Here is a 24102-nt window from a genome sequence, read left to right as displayed (position 1 = left end):
TAAATACTTTGGACCGCCCTCCTCTGCCTCTGTGTCCGCATTTGGGTCCCCACCCGTTCATCGGTGTGATAGTAGCAGAGGCGTCGCTAGGATCATAATACATTCGGGCCTTATATAGTTTACAATCTAGCCTGTACATTTTATGTTTAATGTCCGTTCCAATGTTATACTTTTTCACAGACTAGATTGTTAACTATATTGCCTTGTGGATTTCAATTATGGCTTTAACTGTGATAAAGAAAATGTGATTGCTGCCAGCATTATATCCTGCTGCTAAAATAATGCTAATGAAGCCTCGTTTGGCCATCCCGCCGCAGGACAGTCACCTGTGATACAGCCAGACAGAACAGAGAAATGACAGGAGAGAAATCCCATGGTACTTGCAGGACGTTTAACAGCCAATGTCTACTATATTGCTATCAAAATTAACTATCTTGGTACTAGCTAGCTATCTACCTCATGAACAACGGTTTTGGGAGAAAAGCAGCCGACCGTCACTGAAATCGTGGTTCCTCTGCGCACGACCATCGCTAATATACGCTCACAAACCACAAATTCACAGTGCCAACAGAACTTTTTAAATTTTTATGACTTTTAAAAAGACAAAATAAGACAGTTTAAGACTTTGAGGCCTTTTATTTCTATAAATTAATTTAAGACTTTTTAAGAATACCCTGACTGCTGGACATTTCAATAGTAAATGTTCATGGTCTAAAAAGAGCCAAAGGTAGGGGAAGATGTTTTGTAAGACCACTTGTAGATCTGTTGACTGACACGATCGTGCAATTCGGTTGCCAGACTCCAGCATTTAAACAAATAATCAGAATTTTTATTTTTATGCAGGAAAACAGATTATAAAAAATCAATATGATTATAGCGAAGATGGCACACAAGTAAAAATAAGAATTTATAAACGAAAATCTCAGCTTTCAGCTTTAGAAATTGCACATGATCAAATTGTGATTTCAAAATGATTTCAATTAATCGTTCAGCCCTAGTTGTTATCACTTAATATTTTTTACGACCTTAAAAAATGAAATATGAAATGCGTTGCACAAACGTGTGTGGGTTTGTATTTAACGTGTGTGTCAAACCTCAGATGGACAGAAAAAAAACCACCTCACTGCACACTGCAGTCAGGGGGTTCTCGCCCTACCTGTGAGGTGCTACCACAGAGCCTCTGGGGGTCAAAATACATATAATGTGCAGGACCGTTGATGGCACCCTTTTATTGTGGTCAACTGAAGGTGACTTCAAAATCCCTTAACTTATCTTTTCTGATGAAATCCTTACTTATATAATACTTATATCACTCATTAAAATGCAAATAAAGTTTTTCAGGATTTTTTGTTATTCTGACTCTCACTGTTCAAATAAACCTACCATTAACATTCTAGACTGATCATTTCTTTGTCAGTGGGCAAACGTACAAAATCAGCAGGGGATCAAATCTTTTTTCCCCTGACTATAACAAGGATCATCGTTGTGTTCTGTCAAATAATTGTCAACACCTAGGGTTACACTAGCCTAGGGAACTGAATCTGGTTCTATTCTGGATTTTGCCACACACACAGACCAATAATTCACTTGGAACAATTTATTAATAAATATATAAAAAGTTACTCAAAAAATGGTGAACAAAGTCTATATCCACAATATTTAAAACATTCTTAAAACGGACATCCGGGATTCCAGGGTCAAAGAGGCAGAGCTGTAGACGTCGGTACTGCCTCTTTAAGGGTGGGCACAAACTAGCAGAGTACAAAGCCGGGCTTGTTTAATGAAGTCGCAGTCTTCCGTCGCCAGGCCCTCTTGACGGGGGAGAGAAGAGAAGAGAGCACCCCAGATCGGCCTTTTACAAGACTTGATTTGACAGAGCGCATAAAACAGGTACTCGCCTGATATCCAACAAATCGCTATTTGTGTGATCTCCAGCGATCCACTGGCTGTACCCCGCAGGCAGTGGGTTCCCTCTGTCGTTCGTTCTCCCCTCTCCTATCGCTAGGATTTCAAATATCCTTTTATTCGCTGCTTGGCCAATCATTGCAGCAGTCTCATTAGCTGCGTTAGTTGAAGGCAGATGTGGATCAAGCGGAGTGGGCGTGGCAAACCAAGAGCTGTCAAAACTGCAACAAAAACAAAGTCCATACCACCAAAACAAAACACATGCGTACGAACCCAAAACAACTTAAATGACCAACCCATACACACAATACCATGCCACCAAACTAAAACAATTTACACATTAAAACACTGCAAATTATTATAACAACAAACACTAACTCATAAATACTAGACAAAAGTTGAGTAATTAATTAATGGAAAATGAATCAAAGTGTAGTCTTATTTGCCTTCCGTGACAATCATTTAACGTTTCTAGAAAGCTGATAGGCTTTGTTTGATATTTTGTTTTTCCCCTAATAAAAAGCAGTAATTATACAAATTAGATTTGTTTACTAAGCCTAGAGGTCAAATTGATTTTGGACATGCTTCTGCCAAACTCTTCATCAACATTACATCTCTTTATCCTAATTGTTACATTTATTAAAATTAAACCAAGGCTCATGATCTTTCATCTGGGGGTAGAAGCCATTCATTCACTGATGTCATTCAGTGAGGGGTCACAGGCTGTAATGATGTTCTTGCGGTGTAGTTTTGAACCAGGCGCAGGCATATCTCACGTTCGTGGGGTTTATTCAACAAACAAAACAACCGAACACGAACGGAAAACGAAACTAACGACTGAATGAAAATAAAGTGCACGACAAAGCGTCTTAATAAGAACTCTTCAAACAGTCTATACATGTAACACTCACCGCCACGCGCACAAACATAACCGCAACAATGATCCACAATGTGAGGAGCAGATCGAGGGGAAACATTTAAACACATACAAATTATGTCAATTGGGACCTGATGTGAAAGATTGGAAACGTGACAGTCCGGGATGATATGTTCGTGTGATATGGGAACTGAAGGTGCACGTAACGGTGGCGCTGCTGCTCACCTAACCGTGACACAGGCACCCTGAAACAATCGCTGGTCCCCCCGACTGGAGAGTCGCAAATGCAAAATATGTTACATTAGGGACTATTCATTTAAATCAAATGGTACTATTCACTTGTCTTGGTTCTTTGTATTGGAGTTTGTATTGGAGTGTGCCAGAAATGAATCTGTGTGGTTGAGAAGTCAGGATTCATCCTAAAGAAGCTCTTTTATCATTGCCAATTGGAGTTTCTTTCAAAGTTGGAGTTCTTGTCAGGACTGTTCCTCTTGCAGGTGTGCCTGACATGAATTGGGATTCCAGCACAGCCCGACTTGTCCCCCATTGCTTGTCCCTGAACAAGACAGTCAACCCTAATTAAATCAGCATTATTTAAACTTAATTTATCTCAACACTATACTGTCTTGCACTTGTTCTGTTTCGTTAAACTAATTCAACAGCTAGCTTGAAATGCCACGAGGGGCTATCGAATGGGAACCTTTTTTGCATAGTCCATTTGGTTGGAATGGTCCAAGAAAATGTTGTTGAAATTGTGCATAAAAAAACAGTATTTCTGTACTTTCTGCCTTTTTGATACGTTATGTCCAGTAGCAATCTCTAAAACTCATTGAATCTCCACAAACTTTTGTTAATATTACTTTTATACCACAATCTATCGAATGCAAGGGTGCCTTATTTCAAATTCTAATAAATATGTTTTACATGCCACTAAGGACCGCCTTAATATACACACATAACAAGACACAATTGAAAACAGGTGTGAATTATTATCAACGAAAACTGAGTCCAGGTGCACATAACCACCAACATAGGGTCCAGACAGACAAGAAAACAAGGACTGGAATTCAGGGGTTTTACAGTAGGGCTATTTCATAAGGAAATGTACAGTGAGTTATTTTCTGCAAGGCTTACAATGTGGGTTTAGCGGATTTTACCTATTATTTCAATAATCCATAAACAAAACTGCATTAGGTTACATTGTGAGACTGTGTATTGCCTATCAAATTTGTACATCAAGAGTCATTGATTTTGTATCTGTTTTTGAAATGACATCAGATGGAGAAGGAGGAATGAGATGAAGATGGAAATGGCAATGAATAGAGGTGCACAAGAGACGAAGAAGAGTGAGGCAGGAAGCGATATCTAAAGAAGAGAGCTTTACAAGAGACGAAGAAGAGTGAGGCAGGAAGTGATATCTAAAGAAGAGAGCTTTACAAGAGACAAAGAAGAGTGAGGCAGGAAGGGGTATCTAAAGGAGAGAGCTTTACAAGAGACAAAGAGGAGAGGGGCAGGAAGCGGTATCTAAAGGAGAGAGCTTTACAAGAGACAAAGAGGAGAGGGGCAGGAAGCGGTATCTAAAGGAGAGAGCTTTACAAGAGACAAAGAGGAGAGGGGCAGGAAGCGGTATCTAAAGGAGAGAGCTTTACAAGAGACAAAGAGGAGAGGGGCAGGAAGCGGTATCTAAAGGAGAGAGCTTTACAAGAGACAAAGAGGAGAGGGGCAGGAAGCGGTATCTAAAGGAGAGAGCTTTACAAGAGACAAAGAGGAGAGGGGCAGGAAGCGGTATCTAAAGGAGAGAGCTTTACAAGAGACAAAGAGGAGAGGGGCAGGAAGCGGTATCTAAAGGAGAGAGCTTTACAAGAGACAAAGAGGAGAGGGGCAGGAAGCGGTATCTAAAGGAGAGAGCTTTACAAGAGACAAAGAGGGAATACCAAATGCATGTGTCACACCCAGTTTTGTAAATGCTTTCATTATTACTGATACAAAAACATGATAAAATACATCCCATGTATGTGAACTGGCCAATAGGAATTTTTAAATACATTTTGCTATGGTTGTAAAATACCAGCAGATATAATTTATGGCTTTGTGTAATTGAATTATTAAATACATTTGGAATTTTCCTTTACTATTGTTTTATCGCTTTACTGAGAGTTAATAGTACATGTTCAGATATGAGTTTAGGAGTAAATGAAATCATTTTTTTGTACTTCAAAATCCATTTGTACTTCAAACATACTACGGGTAAAACATCAGCAACAATTCCAAATACACAGTGCCCCTTGATTTGTTTTTGCATATAATCATTCTATAGAGTCTCCTGAACATTTCCTACAATACATTCACTGTGGCTTATAGAACAGTTTTTTCTCTATTGGGCAATATGTACATATGTACAGTTTATTATTGTGTTTTGCATTGGGGCCTTAAGTGGGTGTGGAAATATTGTGTTGCTAGATGTAGCATACCATTCCCCATGATTACACAGGTTTGTTTTACTCTACACATTCTCCTGAACATTTCCTACACTGCTTTCTCTGTGGAATATTCTAGTTTATGAGCTATGAGGAAATACAGTATCTCACAAAAGTGAGTACACCCCTCACATATTTGTAAATATTTGATTATATCTTTTCAAGCTTTGGGTGTGGAGGGGATGTCTTGCATGACACGCCTCTTCAACATTGCGTGGGAGTCGGGGAAAGTGCCTAAGGAGTGGCGGACCAGGGTGGTGGTTCCCCTGTTCAAAAATGGGGACCAGAGGGTGTGTGCCAATTACAGGGGTATCACACTTCTCAGCCTCTCTGGGAAAGTCTACTCAAAGGTACTGGAAAGGAGGGTTCGGCAGATAGTCGAACCTCAGATTGAGGAGGAACAATGCAGATTCCGTCCTGAACAACCGACCAGCTCTTTCCTCTTGCAAGGATCCTGGAGGGGGCCTGGGAATATGCCCATCCAGTCTACATGTGTTTTGTGGATCTGGAGGAGGCGTATGACCGGGTCACCTGGGTATACTGTGGGAGGTGCTACTGAAGTATGGGGTGAGGATGTCCCTTCTGAGGGCTATCCAATCCCTGTACGTCCAAAGTGAGAGCTGTGTTCGGGTTCTTGGTAGGAAGTCGGACTCATTCCAGGTGGGGGTGGCCTCCGCCAGGGCTGCGCTTTGTCACCAATCCTGTTTGTAACTTTTATGGACAGAATATTGATGCGTAGTCGGGGTGGGGAGGGGTTGCAGTTCGATGGGCTGGGGATCTCATCGCTGCTTTTTGCGGATGATGTGGTCCTGATGGCATCATCGGTCTGTGACCTTCAGCACTCACTGGACCGGTTCGCAGCCGAGTGCGAAGCGGTTGGGATGAGGATCAGCACCTCTAAATCTGAGGCCATGGTTCTCAGCAGGAAACCGATGGAGTGCCTCCGCCGAGTAGGGAATGAGGCGTTACCCCAAGTAAAGGTTCAAGTATCTCTGGGTCTTGTTCGCGAGTTAGGGGGCAATGGAGCGGGAGATTGGCCGGAGAATCGGAGCAGCAGGGGCGCTATTGCATTCACTTTTTCGCACCGTTGTGACGAAAAGAGAGCTGAGCTGGAAGGAAAAGCTCTCAATATACCGGTCAATTTTCGTTCCTACCCTCACCTATGGTCATGAAGGCTGGGTCAGGACCGAAAGAACAAGATCGCGAGTACAAGCGGCTGAAATGGGTTCTCTCAGAAGGGTGGCTGACTTCTCCCTTAGGGATAGGGTGAGAAGCTCAGCCATCCGTGAGGAACTCGGAGTAGAGCCGCTGCTCCTTTGCATCGAAAGGAGCCAGTTGAGGTGGTTTGGGCATCTGGTAAGGATGCCCCCAGGATGTCTCCCTAGGGAGGTGTTCCAGGCACATCCAGCTGGGAGGAGACCTCAGGGTAGGCCCAGGACCAGGTGGAGAGATTATATTTCGACACTGGCCTGGGAACACCTCGGGATCCCCCAGTCAGAGCTGGCTAATGTGGCTCGGGAAAGGGAAGTTTGGGGTCCCCTGCTGGAGCTGCTGCCCCCGCGACCCGATACCGGATAAGCGGATGAAGATGAGAGATGAGAGAGAGATGAGAGATCTTTTCATGTGACAACACTGAAGAAATGACACTTTGCTACAATGTCAAGTAGTGAGTGTTGTTGTGGAAATTTCTTTATACAATGTATTCTCACTGAGTAAAGGACTGAGTCCCACTGTTAAGATAGGTACAGGAATGTGGGGGATCTGGTATTTGCATAGGGGACATCTATTGTCTGTCCAGATGGAGATCAATGGGTTTTAGGACAGGATAGGAGAAGATACAACAGGGGGCAGTAAGGCCAGTTGGCCCCTTTGGGTAAACACTACAGTAAACATTATGGCAGGAAGGATAAGGTGGGGGAAGATAGCATTTGACTTGTGTGATAGAACAAAGGGAAAGGTGTTTGATTGACATGAGACAGATGGCAGCATCTTACCACACCCCTTTTTCCTATGTAATAAATACTGTCGAAATGATGTTTTATTTAGAACTATCCACTGTTACTTTGTAACCTGTATACTTTCTCCTTGCAAGCAAGATTAAAACCGTTTATTGCGCAATTGATTTCTCCTGTCTTACCTACCATTTTCATACAACTATTTGGATTTTAGAAATTGCCATCACAGTGTACAGCTTGTATAACAGTGTAAATTTGCTATCCCCTCAAAATAACACAACACACAGCCACTAACTAATTTTAAGAAGAACAATTTAAAAAAAGAGAAGGGGAGACCAAGAAATGAAAAGAGGTGGAGAGGACCAGAGGGGGAGAGGAACAGAGGGGGAGAGAAACAGAGGGGGAGAGAAACAGAGGGGAGAAGGAGTTGAAGCGTGTGTTTGGTTAACTATTACATCTCTATCTGTACACACACACTGACACTGGACTGTACGGAGTAATGAGGGTTATTAGTGACATACAAATGTTAGCTAGCATTTCATTTATGATCATTTCAGAAGTTTCTGTGTAATATTTTCAGTAGTTGGTTAGCGATGTACCTAAAAAGTATGACCCCCTATTATTGTTCACCTTCCTATTTTCTTGAATTACATTATAATTCCCTTTGATTTGTCTTGCAAATGACAGTTTGTAGTCTTCTCTGAAGTGACTACTAGAAAGCTGGAGCAAGCTTTTTGCCTTGTGTTTAAGGAAAATAAATACTGAACACTTTGATACAACATGTCAAATTTCATGAATTGCAAAAACAATTACGGTAGGCTAACCATAATTAAAAGGGTGTATTAAGGGTGTATTAATTAGCAAAATGAACCATTGTTTTCCAGTTCATTTACTTTTTGAACTTGAGAGGACTTAGCCCTCCGACCACTAGAAATGGCCGATAATGGGGTTGGGCCGATAGTAGGAAGACATTAGCTACTACACTGCTAAAAAAAGATAAGGGAACACGTAATCAGAGTATAACACCAAGTTCAAAAATGTTCAGGGATATCAAACTCTCCAGTTAGGAGGCATAAGCAATTGTGAATTAATGTTACCTGTTTTGGTACAAATGAAAGTGACAACAGGTGCACTGGAGAGACAACTGCAAGTCAACCCCCAAAAAAGGGAAAAGTTTTGCAGGTAGTGGCCACAGACAATTGCTCTCTTCCTATCCTTCCTGACTGATGCTTCTCTGTTTTGCGAGTGTCCTTGTCACTACTGGTAGAATGAGCGGGTACCTGCAGCCCATAACATTCACCACGGCATCTCCACACGGCTGCCTGCAACATCATCCAGCAGGACCGGTTTGGTGGTGGGTCAGTGATGGTGTGGGGAGGCATATCCTTGGAGGATCTCACAGACCTCCATGTACTAGCCAATGGTACCCTGACTGTTGTTAGGTACCAGGATGAAATCCTCAGACCCATTATCAGACCTTACAATGGTGCAGTGGGCCTGGGTTCCTCCTGGTGCAGGACAATGCCCGACCTCATGTGACCAGAGTGTGTAGGCAGTTCCTGGATGACGAAGGCTTTGATGCCATTGACTGGCCCTCACATTCCCCAGACCTGAATCCAACTGGGACATTATGTATCGGTGCATCCGACGCCGCCAAGTAGTGGTACAGACGTCCAGGAGCTCACTGATGCTCTGATCCAAGTCTTGGTGTGGAGGAGTAAATGTGATATTTGAACAAATAATCAACAGGACTTTGTTTATGGGTTACATCTGTGATAGGGATTTTGTTGCGACTTGGGTCATTAAGCATGTAATTAACAGATCATAGGGCTCTCTTAATCTCTTGAAGAGTTCTTGGTTTGACCTGAAACAGCTTTGTTTCAATCTTGAAAATATAATTTCCAATAGACATTTACTGACCTGGAAATGGTGTGGGCCCTGGGACGGAGAGGGAGTACCCTGGGCTTTCAGACATCTCTTCATTTGTGGTAATTTCCACTACTTGATGTTGTCAAAACCTTGCTGATCCCCTCTGTCAAGTCTTTAAAATGTTCAATATTAATCTCCATTGAAATATTTTTTTATATTATTTTCCAGTATGTATATGCTGGTGAGCTTTGAGGCTACCTAATCGAAAGAAACACTTCCCACAATCAGAACCGAAGTAAGGGTTCTCAAATGCACTGATGAATAGTAAGTTCAAATGATCTAAAGAAACACTTCCCACAGTCAGAACAGGAGTAGGATTTCTCAACTGTGTGCACTCTGATGTTTAGTAAGATCATATGATATAATGAAATACTTCCCAAGGTCAGAACAGGAGTAAGGCTTCTCCCGTGTGCAGTCTTTTTGTGGTTAGTAAGTTGATTTGATCTAAGGAAACAATTTCCACATTCAGAACAGGAGTAAGGTTTCTCTCCAGTATGCATGCACTGGTGAGCTTTCAAGTGACCTAATTGAGAGAAACTTTTCCCACAGTCAAAACAAGAGTAAGCCTTCTCACCTGTGTGTACTCTCTGATGACTAATCATTTCAGATGATATAAAAACCCAATTCCAAAAAAGTTGGGACACTGTACAATTGTGAATAAAAACAGAATGCAATGATGTGGAAGTTTCAAATTTCAATTTATTTATTCAGAATACAACATAGATGACATGACAATGTTTAAAGTGAGAAAATGTATAATTTTAAGGGAAAAATAAGTTCATTTAAAATTTCATGGCATCAACACATCTCAAAAAAGTTGGGACAAGGCCATGTTTACCACTGTGTGGCATCCCCTCTTCTTTTTATAACAGATTGCAAACGTCTGGGGACTGAGGAGACAAGTTGCTCAAGTTTGTGAATAGGAATGTTGTCCCATTTTTGTCCAATACAGGCTTCTGGTTGTTCAACTGTCTTAGGTCTTCTTTGTCGTACCTTCCTCTTTATGATGCGCCAAATGTTTTCTATGGGTGAAAGATCTGCAGGCTGGCCATTTCAGTACCCGGATCCTTCTTCTATGCAGCCATGACATTGTAATTGATGCAGTATGTGGTCTGGCATTGTCATGTTGGAAAATGCAAGGTCTGCCCTGAAAGAGACAACGTCTGGATGGGAGCATATGTTGTTCTAGAACTTGGATATAACTGTCAGCATTGATGGTGCCTTTCCAGATGTGTAGGCTGCCCATGCCACACACACTCATTCAACCCCATACCATCAGAGATGCAGGCTTCTGAACTGAGCGCTGATTACAACTTGGGTTGTCCTTGTCCTCTTTAGTCCGGATGACAATGGCATCCCAGTTTTCCAAAATGAACTTCAAATTTTGATTCGTCTGACCACAGAACACTTTGACACAGTCCATTTTAAATGATCCTTGGCCCAGAGAAAACACCTGCACTTCTGGATCCTGTTTAGATACGGCTTATTTTTTGACCTATAGAGTTTTAGCCAGCAACTGTGAATGGCAAGGTGGATTGTGTTCACCGACAATGTTTTCTGGAAGTATTCCTGAGCCCATTTTGTGATTTCCATTACAGTACCATTCCTGTATGTGATGCAGTGCCGTCTGAGGGCCAGAAGATCACGGGTATCCAGTATGGTTTTCCGGCCTTGACCCTTACGCACAGAGATTGTTCCAGATTCTCTGAATCTTTGGATGATATTATGCACTGTAGATGATGATAACTTCAAACTCTTTGCACTCTTTCTCTGAGAAACTCCTTTCTGATATTGCTCCACTATTTTTCGCCGCAGTATTGGGGGAATTGGTGATCCTCTGCCCATCTTCTTCTGACTTCTGAGAGACACTGCCACTCTGAGAGGCTCTTTTTATACCCAATCATGTTGCCAATTGACATTATAAGTAGCAAATTGGTCCTCCAGCGGTTCCTTATATGTACATTTAACTTTTCTTATTGCTACCTGTCCCAACGTTTTTGGAATGTGTAGCTCTCATGAAATCCAAAATGAGCCAATATTTGCCATGACATTACAAAATGTCTCACTTTCAAAATTTGATATGTTATCTATATTCTATTGTGAATTAAATATAAGTTTGTGTGATTTGTAAATTATTCCATTCCTTTTTTACTCTCAGTTTGTACAGTGTCCCAACTTTTTTGGTATCAGGTTTGTAATTAAACACTTTCCACATTCTAAACACGAACAAGGCTTCTCTCCAGTATGTATGCGTTGGTGAGCTTTAAGGCTACCTAATTGAGAGAAACACTTACTATAGTCATAACAGGGGTACGGCTTCTCTCCAGTATGCATGTTAATGTGTATATTTAACAGTGATAGAGATGAGAAATGTTTTCAACAGTGGGGGCATTGATGAGACTTCTTATTGCAGTCTTCCTGTCTCCAAGTGTCTTCACTTCAGGAATCCCATCTCTTTGACAGACATTAAACAGAATTAATGGCCATATTTTGGCACACAGTATTATCCAGGTATTAAGCAACTTGCACTGTTTGGCAGCGAAGTGATATAGACCTTATTACTGCAGTTAGGGTACTTGAATCGTTACGTGATTTTGTGGCAAAGGCCCTTTGGACATCTTTGAGAGAAAGCCCTTTTAAGTATACCTGAGATTTGCCATGCATGCAGACATGACAACCAGAGAAAGAAATGCAAAACATTTGCTGATGAGAGTGAAGAGCAGGATGTTGTGTTTAATGGAAGACAAACGTTTCAAATAGACATGTTACCGTTGCCACTGACACGCTTTCTCAGAATCTCAGTCATTGCCAAGCGGCCAAGAGTTACCGGGACATGCATTTTTTGGTGCAGAATCCAAGTCCAGTGCCTCAGTGATTGGGCATTTGCATTCCCAAATGATAGTTTAGGCCAGGGGTGGGCAAATGAAGGCCGTTGGGCCGAGACTATTCCATCCAGCCCGCAGTAATAAAATAGTTTTGAGGGAAAGTAAAACATAACTCACAAGCCCATTTCACACATCTGAATCTGAATTAAAATGTAGACTTACAGGACTTACTATATACATTTTTGAATCATTGCATTTTTGGCCTGCATATACACTCACCTAAAGGATTATTAGGAACACATGTTCAATTTCTCATTAATGCAATTATCTAATCAACCAATCACATGGCAGTTTCTTCAATGTATTTAGGGGTGTGGTCCTGGTCAAGACAATCTCCTGAACTCCAAACTGAATGTCAGAATGGGAAAGGTGATTTAAGCAATTTTGAGCGTGGCATGGTTGTTGGTGCCAGACGGGCCGGTCTGAGTATTTCACAATCTGCTCAGTTACTGGGATTTTCACGCACAAACATTTCTAGGGTTTACAAAGAATGGTGTGAAAAGGGAAAAACATCCAGTATGCGGCAGTCCTGTGGGTGAAAAAGCCTTGTTGATGCTAGAAGTCAGAGGAGAATGGGCCGACTGATTCAAGCTGATTCAAACTGAAATAACCTTGTTACAACCGAGGTATGCAGCAAAGCATTTGTGAAGCCATAACACACACAACCTTGAGGCGGACGGGCTACAACAGCAGAAGACCCCACCGGGTACCACTCATCTCCACTACAAATAGGAAAAAGAGGCTACAATTTGCATGCGCTCACCAAAATTGGACAGTTGAAGACCGGAAAAATGTTTTTGGTCTGATGAGTCTTGATTTCTGTTGAGACATTCAGATGGTAGAGTCAGAATTTGGCGTAAACAGAATGAGAACATGGATCCATCATGCCTTGTTACCACTGTGCAGGCTGGTGGTGGTGGTGTAATGGTGTGGGGGATGTTTTCTTGGCACACTTTAGGCCCCTTAGTGCCAATTGGGCATCGTTTAAATGCCACAGCCTACCTGAGCATTGTTTCTGACCATGTCCATCCCTTTATGACCACCATGTACCCATCCTCTGATGGCTACTTCCAGCAGGATAATACAACATGTCACAAAGCTCGAATCATTTCATATTGGTTTCTTGAACATGACAATGTGTTCACTGTACTGAAATGGCCCCCACAGTCACCAGATCTCAACCCAATAGAGCATCTTTGGGATGTGGTGGAACGGGAGCTTCGTGCCCTAGATGTGCATCCCACAAATCTCCATCAACTGAAAGATGCTATCCTATCAATATGGGCCAACATTTCTTTCATGCTTTCAGCACCTTGTTGCAAATACACAGTGCCCCTTGATTTTTTTTGCATATAATCATTCTATAGAGTCTCCTGAACATTTCCTACAATACATTCACTGCGGCGTATAGAATATTATTTTTTTTATAGGCCAATATGTATTTCTAATCCATTGAGTTGCATTGTGGCCAATGGGATGAGCGCATATGAAATATATATATTTCATATGCATTGAGTTACATTATGGCCAATGGGGTGGGCGGAGTAAAACACCAGCAACAATTGCAAATACAGAGTGCCCCTTGATTCTTTTGCACATAAACACTCTAAATAGTCTCCTAAACATTTCCTACAATACATTCACTGAGTACCTCAAGTCTCTGGATGTTGTGGGGCTGTCTTGGTTGACACGCCTGTGCAACATCACGTGGCGGTCGGGGACAGTGCCTCTGGGATGGCAGACCGGGGTGGTGGTCCCTCTTTTTAAGAATGGGGACCGGAGGGTGTGTTCCAACTATAGGGGGATCACACTTCTCAGCCTCCCCGCGAAAGTCTATGCCAGGGTTCTGGAGAGGAGAATACGGCCGATAGTAGAACCTCGGATTCAGGAGGAACAGTGTGGTTTTCGTCCGGGCTGTGGAACACTGGACCAGCTCTATACCCTCTACGGGGTGTTGGAGGGTTCATGGGAGTTTGCCCAACCAATCCACATGTGTTTTGTGGATTTGGAGAAGGCTTTCGACTGTGTCCCTCGCGGCATCTTGTGGAGGGTGCTTCGGGAATATGGGGTCCTGGGTCCTTTGCTAAGGGCTGTCAGGTCCCTGTACAACCGAAGCAGGAGCTTGGTCCGCATTGCCGGCAGTAAGTCAGACTTGTTCCCAGTGCATGTTGGACTCCGGCAGGGCTGCCCTTTGTCACCGGTTCTGTTCGTAATTTTTATGGACAGAATTTCTAGGCGCAGCCAGGGGCAGGAGGGTGTCAGGTTTGGGGACCACAGAATTTTGTCTCTGCTCTTTGCAAATGATGTTGTCGTGTTGGCCCCTTCTAACCAGGACCTTCAGCATGCACTGGGACGGTTTGCAGCCGAGTGTGAAGCGGTGGGGACGAAAATCAGTACCTCCAAATCCGAGGCCATGGTCCTCAGTCGGAAAAGGGTGGCTTGCCCACTTCAGGTTGGTGGAGAGTGCCTGCCTCAAGTGGAGGAGTTTAAGTATCTAGGGGTCTTGTTCACGAGTGAGGGAAGGATGGAACGGGAGATTGACAGACGGATCGGTGCAGCTTCTGCAGTAATGCAGTCGATGTATCGGTCTGTCGTGGTGAAGAAAGAGCTGAGCCGCAAGGCGAAGCTCTCAATTTACCAGTCAATCTACGTTCCTACTCTCACCTATGGTCATGAGCTTTGGGTCATGACCGAAAGGACAAGATCCCGGATACAGGCGGCCGAAATTAGCTTTCTCCGCAGGGTGGCCGGGCGATCCCTTAGAGATAGGGTGAGAAGCTCGGTCACCCGGGAGGAGCTCAGAGTAGAGCCGCTGCTCCTCCACATCGAGAGGGGTCAGCTGAGGTGGCTTGGGCATCTTTTTCGGATGCCTCCGGAACGCCTTCCTGGGAAGGTGTTATGGTCCCGTCCCACCGGGAGGAGACCCCGGGGAAGACCTAGGACACGCTGGAGGGACTATGTCTCCTGGCTGGCCTGGGAACGCCTCGGTGTCCCCCCGGAAGAGCTAGAGGAAGTGTCTGGGGAGAGGGAAGTCTGGGCATCCCTGCTTAGACTGCTGCCCCCGCGACCCGGCCCCGGATAAGCGGAAGATGATGGATGGATGGACATTCACTGCGGCGTATAGAATAGTTTTTTCTGTATGAGTCAATATGTATTTCATATCCATTAAGTTACATTGTGGAAAAACAGGGTGTGGAAATATTGTGTTGCTAGATGTAGCACACCGTTCCCCATGATTCGACAGGTTTGTCTTACTCTACACATTCTCCTGGACATTTCCTACACTGCTTTCTCTGTGGAATATTCAATAGTTTATGAGCTATGAAGCAATATCTATTCCATATTCTGTCATTGGCATTGTCTGAATTATCCCCTTGAACGTGTTTTAACACCCACTTTTTATCGAAATTTCTCTTAAATATTATCATATTTGAATTGTTGTCAATGTTTTGAGAGGTACATGTTTTAAAATTATTAATAAACTCAATTTATCTCCGTTTTTAAGTAATTCGTCGGTCTCTTTTATTTAGATTTTCGTGACCCGGAAGTGTTTCTTTAATGTTGCTCACATGACGCAGATCAGTTTCATTTAGTTTTCCAGACATCAGGAAAGATTCGTGAAATACGAACATGAATAAATTTAGCTAAAATGGTAAGAACAGTACATATTTTTTGTCTTTGTTCAGTCCGATAAAAAAAAGTCTGCGCTGTAACCGTTCTTTTCTCTGCATCTCCAACTTGCTAAAATATAGTCTTTAGTCCAACAGCTTTGATTTCCTTTGAGCTTTTGATTTGACTTTGATCTGTTTGTCGTAGTTTTGTGACAAAATACATTTTATGAAGAATATTAGTGAAGGGTTTCAATATGTTAGCAGCACCGGATTTTTGGTTCCGTGAAGGACAATAGACCCATTAGGAGTGGACTTCACGGTTACGTGACTGATGTTTGGTAGTGGCAGAAAACTGCAGGAACAAATGTAGAGAAACGGACAAGATCCTAGGATGCAAAAAAAAGTTGCATATTTTTTTGGTCAATGGTAAACACCATTGATCAACGTTAGCATCATTAGGTAGCATGTAAACAGAATTAGCATGCAAACAAACCAAATTGCTCGTACTTAGACAGTTTAGCTTAGATCACTCGGTAATGAAAGAATGGGATACATTTATTATCTGATATGACATTTAGTTTACAAAATAATTGGAGAAGGCGGATATGGATGATCCATATCCTTATATGTTGTGTAAAGCATTCAAATTCACCCACACCTGTAAAACGACCAAAAAACACTGGCTGAGCTGGACCGCTTGCATGAGGCCATTGCGAATGAATTCAAACGACCCTTCGTTGAGCCTCTTCTGACCTCAAAGAAGCTCAAAATTTAATTTCTTCAAAACTTTTTTTTTGCCGGACCACATTAGCGGAACCCACCCACTACTGATTTTGTACGTTTGCCCACTGACAAAGAAAAGTCTAATTTTAATGGTAGGTTTATGTGAACAGTGAGAGACAGAATAACAACAAAAAAATCCATATATTGATTTTCATTTTAATGAGTGAAATAAGTATTTTATCCCCTCTCAATCAAAGATTTCTGTCTCCCAGGTGTCTTTTATACAGGTAATGATCTGAGATAAGGAGCACACTCTTAATTGGAGTGCTCCTAGTCTCAGCTAGTTACATGTATAAAAGACCTGTCCACAGAAGCAAGCAATCAATCATATTCCAAACTCTCCACCATGGCCAAGAGAGCTGTCCAAGGATCTCCGGGACAAGATTGTAGACCTACACAAGGCTGGAATGGGCTACAAGACCATTGCTAAGCAGCCTGGTGAGAACAGTTGGTGCAATTATTTGAAAATGGAAGAAACCCAAAAGAACTGTCAGTCTCCCTCGGTCTGGGGTTCCATGCAAGATCTCACCTCGTGGAGTTGCAATGATCATGAGAACGATGAGGAATCAGCCCAGAACTACACTGGAGGATCTTGTCAATGATCTTGAGGCAGCTGAGACCATAGTCACCAAGAAAACAATTAAAGCACATGTATAGGCCCGTCTGAAGTTTGCCAAAGAACATCTGAATGATTCAGAGGAGAACTGGGTGAAAGTGTTGTGGTCAGATGAGACCAAAATCGAGCTCTATGGCATCAACTCAACTCGGCGTGTTTGGAGGAGGAATGCTGCCTATGACCCTGGGACACCATCCCCACCGTCAAACAGGAGGTGGAAACATTATGCTTTGGGGGTGTTTTTCTGCTAAGGGGACAGGACAACATCACTACATCTACAAGAAACATCTGACCTCTGTGATTGCCAACAAGGGTTTTGCCACCAAGTACTAAGTCATGTTTTGCAGAGGGGTTGAATAATTATTTCACTCATTAAAATACAAATACATGTATAACATTTTTGACATGTTTTTCTGGATTTTTCTTGTTATTCTGTGTCTCACTGTTTAAATAAACCTACCATTAAAATTAGTCTGGTCATTTCTTTGTCAGTGGGCAAACGTACAAAATCAGCAGGGGATCAAATAATTTCCCCCTCACAGTAAGGCTTAACATGTTTTCAGATTTGTAATCAGAAACCACAGTTGATCAACATGCTCAGGCTAGCACTTCTTTGAGCTGTAACTGTCTCCAGCAGGGGAGCAAGCCCTTTCCGCAGTGACACTTGTACCTGGGATACAGACCATATTTCTAGTTAAGTTAGACAGTAAGGGGAAAGCATCCTGGTGGGAAACAGTGGGCACCTTGAGTGCACGTTTAGCGGCCAAATTCAAACTGTGCACAAAGCATTTCATATGCAATAATTTCACCAGCTGTGCCGCGATTGTCATATTAGAAGCATTATCTCTCACCAATGCAAGATCCTTGTCATCAAGCCCCCATTCATCCACCACTTCCCATAGCAAAACTGCAATATTTGACCCTGCTCTGTCTGCAGGACATGAGACCACTTCCCATGCTGGAGAAATGTTGGCATGTGACCGTTACATATGACTGGGTTGCTCTTGACGTCCAGGGATCACATGTAATGGCAACTCTGTTCGCAGAAGAGATTGCTTTGGTGACTTTGTGCTTTGCCGTTAATGTAATGAACCGACAAGTAGGGATTGTATAGCGTGGCTCACACTCATTAAGCAGTTGTCTAAAGCCTTCGTTATCAACAACGCTGTACAGCACAAGTCTTCACTAATAAAGCATAAGTGATTTTGTGGTCTTTGGAACCCGTTGGGATGTTGAGGGAAATTTTGAGTTGAAAGCCTCATTCAAGGTTGGTTGAGATGACATGTTTGCCCTGTATAGTGCCAAAGAAATGATAAAAGTATTTTCCCTCTATTCTGGGGTCAGGTTAAGGAGAGCGTGCCTCATGTAGGATACAGGTCTGTTATGACTGTGATTTTGTCATTTTCCTCCATTGTGATTGTATTTTATTCCCATCAAACATGGATGGCTCTGATTTGGTCTTTATTTACAGCAGAGGGAGGAGAAACCCAGCCTGCTGCTCTCTTTCCACACTGAGCTCAAACAAGAGAGACTGGATTCTGATTATGAAAGTGGATCTCAGGGGGAATTGGTGGATTCAGAGATGACATCAGTGAAGCAGGAAGACAAAAGTCAAACGCTCGGAATGAATGTTACCATTAAAGATGAAGAAGAGGAGAAGAATGTGGTTATCATTAAAAATGGAGAAGGGGATTTACTCACTCAAGGTAGGAACTGGTTTAATGTTGTCATGGTCAATGTTGTAATTTGTCGTTCTTACCAATGAAGGGGTATAAGATGGATGATCATGCTGTCAGTTTTCTCCATAAAGTCATACGCATTTTTTGTCATCTCAGAAATGAAAACATACAGCAAATTTTAAAGTTGTTCTTCAGTCCACAGTCAAGGTTTGAGCCTTATCTATGCCCTTAGATGACAAGTGGCTGGGAAGACCCATGGGTATTGTAAATTGGCTGGCAAATTGCAGAAGGGGCACCAGTGCTGGCTCTAGCCTTTTAGGGGCCTTAAGCAAAATTTTATTTGGGGTCCCTTCTCCCCTATCGGTCAGAGGCTCTCTACCAGTCGGAGGCCCCCTAAAGGTCAGGGGCCCTTAGCGACCGCTTATGTCGCTTTTTGCCTGGAGCCGGCACTGGGGGTGGCATGATCAGCAGGGATTCTCAGTCAGGTCTCATTGTTCTCTAGTGATGTCCTCTGGCGGCTCTGCCATCTCAAAAGCTGACTGAGGTAGTGAGAGAACGTGTGTAACATGCCCTCACACACATTTCATCACCAAACAGCCCTAAATTAAATGACAAAAACATGTTTTAAGATACAGTTAAAAACAAAACACATTGGACTGACGGTTTTATATAAAATTAAAACTACTTAAATAAATAATCTTGCTTCAGAACATGTAACTGTTATACCTTAATTTGAAATAATCTATTAACTCATGTAAATCTGCAATTACCTTGAGCACTAACCTGGGAACAATAAATAATATATACATGACAAAATAGCAATGTTCCCACATTGGACAATGACAGGGACAACAGGTTTCCCAACGTTGTGCAGGGGCCTTTGCCTAAAACTCCTACCAAGGACAGTACACTCAGGTGCAGTGTCCAATCCTGGTCCTGGGGACCCCAAGGAGTGCACATTTTGTTTTTGCCCTAGCACTCCCCTTATTCAGATTAAAAACTTGATGGCTTGATTATGTCAATCGAGTGTGTTAAGTGGTTGGGCAACATTTGAATCAGGTGTGTGAGTGCTATGGCCATAGCAGAAAAAGTGCACCCCTTGGGGTCCAGAGGACCAGGATTGGGAAACAAAGCTCTAGTGAATCTAAAAAAATCTGACTTTTTTCCAGCTTGGCTACATAAGAGTAAAAAACAAAGCAGTGGAAATGAATATTTAGATCTTGGGCTGCTGTTCGGCATCAGAAAGCGGATCTGGAAATGGATCCAGGGAAGACAATGTGGATGTGTTCCTTTCTGCTTTCAGCTATTTGTTTGTGGGTGTGCAAACAAACACTTTGACTGACAAATACAGGTAATCCAAAAGTACAAAATCAAAGTTTGATTTGGATAATTAAAGCCAAGCACTTATCACTTTCACCTGCATCTCAATAGGATTTACATTGCATGCACTCAATTGAAGATGGACACGATTTATGTTTCTCAGAAACAGGATTTATGATGTAGATTTTACACACTGAAAGCAAACAGCTTATTAACAAAATACCTCTAAAACATTTTTTTGTAAAGTTGAGTCGAATCACAGCTAATATTACATCCATAATGAAAGCATTTATACAATAGGTCCATTATAATGTCTAAACTTACATTCATATTCAGAATGGGCTGGTGAGTAATGTTTTACTTCCCCTCAAAACTATTTTATTTCATAGCACGGGCTGGTAGGTAATAACATTAAATATTAAAGGTTTCTCTTGGCCTCTACGTGGTGTCTGAGGCTCTGATAAAGTGTGTCAATGGCAATATAAAACCTATGGATTTGTAATGTTTGTCTTCCATCAAACAACATCCTGCTCTCCACTCTCAACAGCAAATGTTTTGGGTTTCTTTCTCCAATGGTTGTCAAGTCTGCTTGCATGGCTATTCCCCAGGTACTGGTTACTTAAAAGGGCTTTCTCTCAAAGCTCTCCAAAGGGCCTTTGCTACAAAATCACGTAACAATTCAAGTGCCCTAACTGCAGTATTAAGGTCTATATCACTTTGCTGCTGAACAGTGAAAGTTGCTTAATACCTGGATAATACTGTGTGCCAAAATGTGGCCATTAATTCTGTTTCATGTCTGTCACACAGATGGGATTCCTGAAGTGAAGACTCTTGAACAGCAACAACAGGAAGACTGCAATGATAAGAAGTCTCATCACTGTCCTTACTGTGAAAAACATTTCTCATTTCTATCATTGTTAAATATACACATTAACATGCATGCTGGAGAGAAGCCTTACTCCTGTTCTGACTGTGGGAAATGTTTCATTAAATCATCTGCATTTACTAGACATCAGAGACTTCACACAGGCGAGAAGCCTTACTCTTGTTCTGACTGTGGGAAGTGTTTCATTAGGTCATCTGAGCTTATTGTTCATAAGAGAGTGCACACAGGCGAGAAACCTTACTCTTGTTCTGACTGTGGGAAGTGTTTCATTAGGTCATCTGAGCTTATTGTTCATAAGAGAGTGCACACAGGCGAGAAGCCTTACTCTTGTTCTGACTGTGGGAAGTGTTTCACTACATCATATGATCTTACTAAACATCAGAAAGTGCACACAGTTGAGAAATCGTACTCCTGTTCTGACTGTGGGAAGTGTTTCTTTAGACTATCTGAACTTACTAGACATCAGAGAGTTCACACAGGCGAGAAGCCTTACTCCTGTTCTGACTGTGGGAAGTGTTTCTCTCAGTTAGGTAGCCTTAAAGTTCACCAGCGCATACATACTGGAGAGAAGCCTTGCTCGTGTTCAGACTGTGGGAAGTGTTTCATTACATCATCTGATCTTACTATTCATCAGAGAGTGCACACAGGCGAGAAGCCTTACTCCTGTTCTGACTGTGGGAAGTGTTTCTCTCAATTAGGTCACTTAACAGCTCACCAGCGCATACATACTGGCGTGAAACCTTACTCCTGTTCTGTCTGTGGAGATTCTTTCCTTAGATCTTATGAACTTACTAGCCATAAAAGACTCCACACAGGGGAGAAGCCTTACTCCTGTTCTGACTGTGGGAAGTGCTTCCTGAGATCATATGAACTTACTAGCCATAAAAGACTTCACACAGGGGAGAAGCCTTACTCCTGTTCTGACTGTGGGAACTGTTTTATGACCTCGTCTCAACTTATTAATCATCAGAAAGTGCACAAAGTGGAGAAACCTTACTCCTGTTCTGACTGTGGGAAGAGTTTCCTTAGATACTATGAACTTACTAAACATAAGAAAATTCACACAGGTGAAAAACCTTATTCCTGTTCAGACTGTGGGAAGTGTTTCTCTCAATTAGGTAACCTTAAAGTTCACTTGCTCATACATACTGGAGAGAAGCCTTACTCCTGTTCTGACTGTGGGAAGTGTTTCGCTCAATTAGGTAACCTTAAAGTTCACTTGCTCATACATACTGGAGAGAAGCCTCACTCCTGTTCTGACTGTGGGAAGTGTTTCTCTCAATTAGGTAGTCTTAAAGTTCACCAGCACACACATACTGGACGTTAACCTGTCATGCCTGAAAATACATGCCGAAGCTTAACTAGAAATGCCAAGCCTTTCAGAACAACAGTATCACCCAGAGCCAAACGCTGTTTCCCATCATTAGCATATGTATCGGCCCTATTAGCATACACATTCTACTTCGACAGCATCACCATCCAACCAGAGCATCAGTACATATACTGAGTTATCATCAAACTATATAGAACAGTCTAAAATATAATCAATTACAGAATTCGTTTTTTAACTAGAAATACATAGAACGATTAATTCTAAGAACACAGGCTAAAGTATTTTCATTAGTTTCTTAGGCACTACAAATGTATAAAATGAGACACTTAAATTATTCCAAAAAAATCCATTCGAATTTAAATTTCATTCTGATGTCAATTTGATGTACAAGGTAAAATAACAGACATTATCTACCAGTTTGCAACAACCAAAGGATATCCGCATAAATTGCTGTACATAGGCCTAAAGCACGGTTGCTTAATAAACACAAAACATTTCATAGTAACACAGGCTCCAACTTGTTCATAGAAATAAAATTGATAGATCCAAGGATCTGTTGCCTCCAAGTAAAACATTGCAGTGTTTTATTCAATGAATTGAATTTGTAAATTTGATTAGCAGAGTAAAAGGATGATTGATCTACAGTAGGCTACACTATCAGGGAGCCTCCTGTGATCCCGCCTCCCTTCAGGGAAGCTTGACTACATGGCTCCATGTCGCCGGTCTATTAGCCACCTGTCCATTCTTCCAGCTGCTAGCACCGCAGTCACGGAACACCCCAGACCCTCCACCACTACACACACCTGTTCCTCATCATCCCGGATTTCCATCATTACACACACCGGATCCTCACTACTACCGACTGTAACTGCCCTTGTGTTTATTGGGGTCTTTTGAGGATTCTCTGCTAGTTGTCAATGTGTGTTCGTTGTTTTTCTTGCCTAGTGCGCTTGTTCCTTTGTGTCAGTTCTAGCTGTTTATGCCTTCATTGTTTGTATTACACATTATCATTTTCAGCCCAGTAAACCCTTATTTCACCGTTCATCCTGCGCCTGGGCCCCTTGTTTACCACACAGTGACATAAATAATGAAATTTAACCCTTAAATTCAATTAGCAGAGTAAAAGAATGATCAAAGGATAACTAACAGTAGTGTCACGCAGTGGCATTTCATTTTGTGAATAATTATTTTGTATTTTTTTATATTATCAGTGCAGCATTTTTGGCCTACTATGAGATGTGTTTAAGGTGTGTGTGCTTTTACCATAATTAAAATACCAATGGTAAATACAGTAGTGAGCTTTGTGTTTTTTTACGTTAACATGAACCAATTTGATTTAAAAAACATCTTTGGTAATTGTCATGGAACCTTATTGGCATATCCAACAGCAATTTTTAAAAACATTGTACTGATTCATAATTTGAAGTCATCAATGTTTATGATGTTTATTAGTGACATAAAAATTTAAGCTAGCATGTCATTAATGATCATTTTTGAAATTTCTGGGAAAATATTCATATTTTCAGGGAGTAGTTTAGTGATACGACCCCCTGTTATCGGCCACCGTCCCCAATTATTGTCCACCTGTTAATTCATTTCTTTCTTATTTGTGTTACAAATGGCAAATTTATAATCTTCTCTGAAGTGTCTACTAGAAGGTTGTAGCTAGCTTTCCTGTCTTCTGGTAAAGAAAAAAAAGACTGATCACTTTGATTTTATATGGTGTCTGGTCTGTCGTGCAATTCAAATATCATGATTTGCAACTTGCAAATTTCCATTAATCTAAAACAAAAAAACATGTTTTAACCTCCATACATTTCTATACAATTTAGGTGGGCAAGCTGAA

The 24102-nt window shown here is 41.9% G+C and overlaps 1 protein-coding gene across 1 annotated transcript; it reads left to right on the top strand.

The window, feature by feature from the left end:
- Nucleotides 1-15601: 15601 nt before the first annotated feature.
- On the top strand, nucleotides 15602-23829 carry LOC105008076 (zinc finger protein OZF-like). The gene is made up of 3 exons (XM_029123521.2): nucleotides 15602-15680; nucleotides 18510-18744; nucleotides 20845-23829. Exons 1-3 carry the CDS (start codon nucleotides 15678-15680, stop codon nucleotides 22248-22250), a joined length of 1644 nt encoding a protein of 547 aa, XP_028979354.2. The 5' UTR covers nucleotides 15602-15677; the 3' UTR covers nucleotides 22251-23829.
- The last annotated feature ends 273 nt before the right edge of the window (nucleotides 23830-24102 follow it).

Source organism: Esox lucius, chromosome 11 (genome assembly GCF_011004845.1).
Source record: "Esox lucius isolate fEsoLuc1 chromosome 11, fEsoLuc1.pri, whole genome shotgun sequence".
NCBI lineage: Eukaryota > Metazoa > Chordata > Actinopteri > Esociformes > Esocidae > Esox > Esox lucius.
This window is presented reverse-complemented; position numbering and strand designations above follow the sequence as displayed.

Excerpts from the sequence above, each read along its gene's own strand:
- LOC105008076 (XM_029123521.2), top strand. Across the intron at positions 18,745-20,844 it reads AGGGGATTTACTCACTCAAG|ATGGGATTCCTGAAGTGAAG; the intron begins GTAGGAACTGGT and ends TCTGTCACACAG.